Source organism: Anticarsia gemmatalis, chromosome W, assembly GCF_050436995.1.
Source record: "Anticarsia gemmatalis isolate Benzon Research Colony breed Stoneville strain chromosome W, ilAntGemm2 primary, whole genome shotgun sequence".
Lineage (NCBI taxonomy): Eukaryota > Metazoa > Arthropoda > Insecta > Lepidoptera > Erebidae > Anticarsia > Anticarsia gemmatalis.
Window position 1 is genome coordinate 6607555 of NC_134775.1, and position 3987 is coordinate 6611541.

Sequence of the window (3987 nt, forward strand, 5' to 3'; positions counted from 1 at the left end):
AGCGCAATCGATTACCAGTCTCTTGCACAGTCCCAGGAGAGTGATCCGGAGCTGCAGGACCTACTCAGACACGGTACAGCCTTAAGATTGCGCAAGATACAGACTGAGTTGAGCAACGTACTAGTCTACTGCGACGTGTCGCAATCTACACATCGTCCGTACGTAACGCCTAGATTCCGCAGGCCAGTTTTCGACATGCTGCATAGTCTTCACCATCCTGGCAGTTCTGCTACAGTGCGACTGGTGACACAAAGATTTGTTTGGCCAGGGATTCGAAAAGACTGTAGAGAGTGGGCACGGCATTGCGTTAAATGCCAAACTTCCAAAGTTTTCCGTCACACCTCTGCCCCCTTGTCCTCATTCCTTCCTCCTTCCTCGAGGTTCTCCCATATACACCTCGACATCATAGGGCCATTACCTCTTTCTGATGATTACAGGTATTGCCTCACGGTCGTCGGCCGGTTCACTCGCTGGCCCGAGGCATTTCCGCTGCGGGACATCACTGCCGAGACCTGTGCTGCTGCTCTTGTGTCTGGCTGGAAAGCCAGATTTGGCTGTCCTGAGCGGGTGACCACCGACCGTGGCCGCCAGTTCGAGTGCCACCTTTTCAAGGCTCTCACTGCTTTGATTGGTGCGCACCATCTCCGCACCACAGCCTACCATCCCGCAGCCAACGGCATAGTTGAGCGCTTTCATCGCCAGCTCAAGGCGGCGCTCATGTGCCACGCTCCTGCTTCCCAGTGGACCGAAGCTTTGCCACTGGTACTTCTAGGCATGCGTAGCGCCTGGAAAGGCGACCTTCAAGGTTCTTCAGCTGAGCTGGTGTATGGCGAACCTCTTCGCCTACCCGGTCAGTTCCTGTGCACTGATGACGACTACTTAACTGCTGACGTCACACAGTACGCGACGCGTCTTCGCGCGTACATGGCGAAGCTGTCTCCACGTCAAACTTCCTGGCACGGCGCGTCATCATTTTACGTGCCACGCGATCTGCACACAACCTCACACGTTTTTGTTAGACAGGACCGCGTGAGAGCCCAACTAGCACACAAGCTGCTTATACAGTCGTTATACAGCCTGATAATTGCATAAGAGTCGTTCAAATGCTGTACAATTCTCTATAAGTTGTATACTAGCTATTTAAAAAACCCTTTAACAGCTAGGCGGGACAGTAGCCGTTTAGTAGGAAACTAATGACTTTTAGTGATATATGAGCATGTAATTGCATCGCTATACAGCCTAGGGAAGTATAATCGAGTTAATGGAATCTTCTATAACACCGTTAACTGTATAAGGGGACTTTAGGAGATAAAGGAGTTTAAACGAAGTTATGCGTTGCGCTTATAGCGCTCAAGAGCGTAAATAAGCTTTTTGTAATGCCTTAGGTTCTATAACAGATTTTTTTAGGGCTAGTGTATTACTCATCTATAAAAGAGTTGTGTAGGTCTTTAATAGCGCCTTGAGCGTTATATCAGATATTTATATGGCTTCTGTACGGCAAATAGATGTATAAGGTATCATTCGAAACATTTTTACAGCCATGGGGATTACAGAATTATGTTAAAGCACCTAAAGCGCTATAACCGAGTAATATACCTTTATACTAAAGCTTAAAATTATTATCATAATATATTTACAGAAAATTAAAATAAATAAATTAATAATATTAATTAATTTACAGTTTTTTTTTTATATTTATTTTAATTTATTTATTTTATATTAATATATATATGTGTTGAGGAGCTCGTGGCTTAGTTAACAACAGCCGAGCGGATCGATCTCTGAGGTTAAGCCATGCTTGCCGAGGTTGATTTGTGGATGGGTGACCATCTTATACATATCGAGTTCCTCCGTGTTTCGGAAGGCACGTTAAATTGTGGGTCCCGGCTGTCATTTTCGAAGATCTTTGACAGTCGTTAACAGTAGTCAGAAGCTTGAAAGTCTGACAACCAGTCTTACCGAAGGGTATCGTGTTATCCCGGGTAACCGGGTTGCGGAGGTCAGATAGGCAGTCGCTCCATGTAAAACACTGATATTCAGCTGCATCCGGTGAGACTGGAAGCCGACTCCAACATAGTTTGGAAGAAAGGCTAAGCTGATATATATATATATATGTAATAATTTATTTATTTACTTTATTTTTTTATTTATTTTATTTTTTATTTTTATTTATTTATTTATTTTAGTGGTGGTTCAGTCTGTCAACTGTTTTCAAAGAATCATACCAAGTATAAATTGACTATCAAACCATTTTAATATTCAACGACTGACCCCTTAAAGTACGAGTAAAACGCTGGTGTGCGACCAAAACAGTTATATTGAAGCACTCCTATGCCACAACTGTAAAACCTTGAAGTCTACAACAGCAAATACTAGAGCCTTTGTACAGCTTAAGGCGCTAGAGCAGATGTAACCAACTCTGAGAGCTGCTTGATCGAGACGCCATTATAGCTTTGGTAAACATATTTTTTGAGGTCATTGCGATCTTTTGAAGATCATATAAATCTATAGCCTGGTAACGTTAACATAATTAAAATCATTTTTTATTACCTATAACCCTAATTAAATTATCTGTAACCCTCAAAGTCTTATTTATGTTCAAAATACAATTTCCAAATCCACATATCTATATAATTTTTGCATTTAAAACTGAATATTTTGAGGGCGCATGAAAATATTGACGATAATATACATATATATTGACAGCAAACTGGAACTCGCACTTTCATATCACGTACACAAAGAAATAAAAGCGATAGACTACTTGTTATTTTAATAATCCAATCCGTAAAAATAAAATGTCTCCTCATTTGTCACTGATGATTCATTTTAATACAATATATTTAGTTTACACCATAATAAACCGACCATATTACTAATTTAGAGCGTTAGCATTTATAACCGTTACACAGTAGCGCTAAAATAAGGTAAAGGTGGTATAATCGCGCTACAAGAGCTTTCTCGAACGCTCGTGGCGCTAACCACCTCCGTACAAGAGCCGGTTAGCGCCACAAGACTTCGAAAAAGCTCTTGTAGCGCGATTATACCACCTTCACCTTATTTTAGCGCTCCTGTATAACTACTATACTACGTACTATTATAATTACTATTTACGACTACTGTAGATCCAATTTAGAGCTATAAGCTGGACAGTATGGGCCTATTTGACGCTACAAGAGATCTGTAGCCGCTTATAGAACTAGAATTATAGTAATTCTTACTAAGCAGCCCAAAGCCGTTATAAATTCCTTTATCCGGTCATTGTGCAGCTTCTTATAGCGCTTGTGTGCTAGTTGGGAGGCGCCTTGGAACCACCATATGCTGGCCCCTATAAGGTTGTCAGCCGACAACCCAAGTACTTCACCTTAGAGGTCAACAACAAGTCGGTGACGGTGTCCATCGACCGGCTCAAACCGGCGTACATCGCAAGGGAGGCTCAGGTTCCAGCTGAACAGGTCGACGATGACGTCAAACGCACTTCCAGTGGCAGAAGAGTTCGCTTCCCGGATTATTATCGCCCGTAGTCACGGTCTCCCGGGGGGAGTACTGTGGCGATCAACCACCACGACAACTATCAGCGAACATCGCGTCAAGATCGCCCGCTACCCGCTCCGCTTATGCAACTTGGGCCAACAGTTGTTTACAACTTAGATGCTTACACGTGCCGCAAGTTTGACCGCTGTTCGTCCTTCGGCGCGTGCGCAGGGCCTCGAGCGCCGGACCGCGGCCACTTCTTCGCCGTCCTTCTAGCTACGCGTTGCTCTGTATAAATTCTTTTAACTTGCTTATTGCTCCGCTTTCATTAATTGTATTTATATTCATCTTTAGTTACATTAAATTCATTCATCAAATCATAATAATATAAATAATTTCGCGTTATCTATTAATTCTCATCCACAATCACCTATAATCTTTTTTTTTGAGGGTAGGTGTCATAATAAGTGGACACAAAGAAATTGCTCTCCCTAATTTTATTTTTATTTAATT

The 3987-nt window shown here is 42.4% G+C and overlaps 1 protein-coding gene across 1 annotated transcript; it reads left to right on the plus strand.

Annotated features, from left to right (window-relative positions):
• The first annotated feature begins 549 nt into the window (after positions 1–549).
• Positions 550–3566, plus strand: LOC142986020 (uncharacterized). The gene is made up of 2 exons (XM_076134254.1): positions 550–1029; positions 3294–3566. Exons 1-2 carry the CDS (start codon positions 718–720, stop codon positions 3522–3524), a joined length of 543 nt encoding a protein of 180 aa, XP_075990369.1. The 5' UTR covers positions 550–717; the 3' UTR covers positions 3525–3566.
• The last annotated feature ends 421 nt before the right edge of the window (positions 3567–3987 follow it).

Bases quoted from the DNA above. Each gene is read 5' to 3' on its own strand.
- LOC142986020 (XM_076134254.1), top strand. From the start codon at position 718: ATGTGCCACGCTCCTGCTTCCCAGTGGACCGAAGCTTTGCCACTGGTA. The intron at 1,030-3,293 runs GTGAGAGCCCAA...CTTGTGTGCTAG, and splicing joins TTTTTGTTAGACAGGACCGC to TTGGGAGGCGCCTTGGAACC.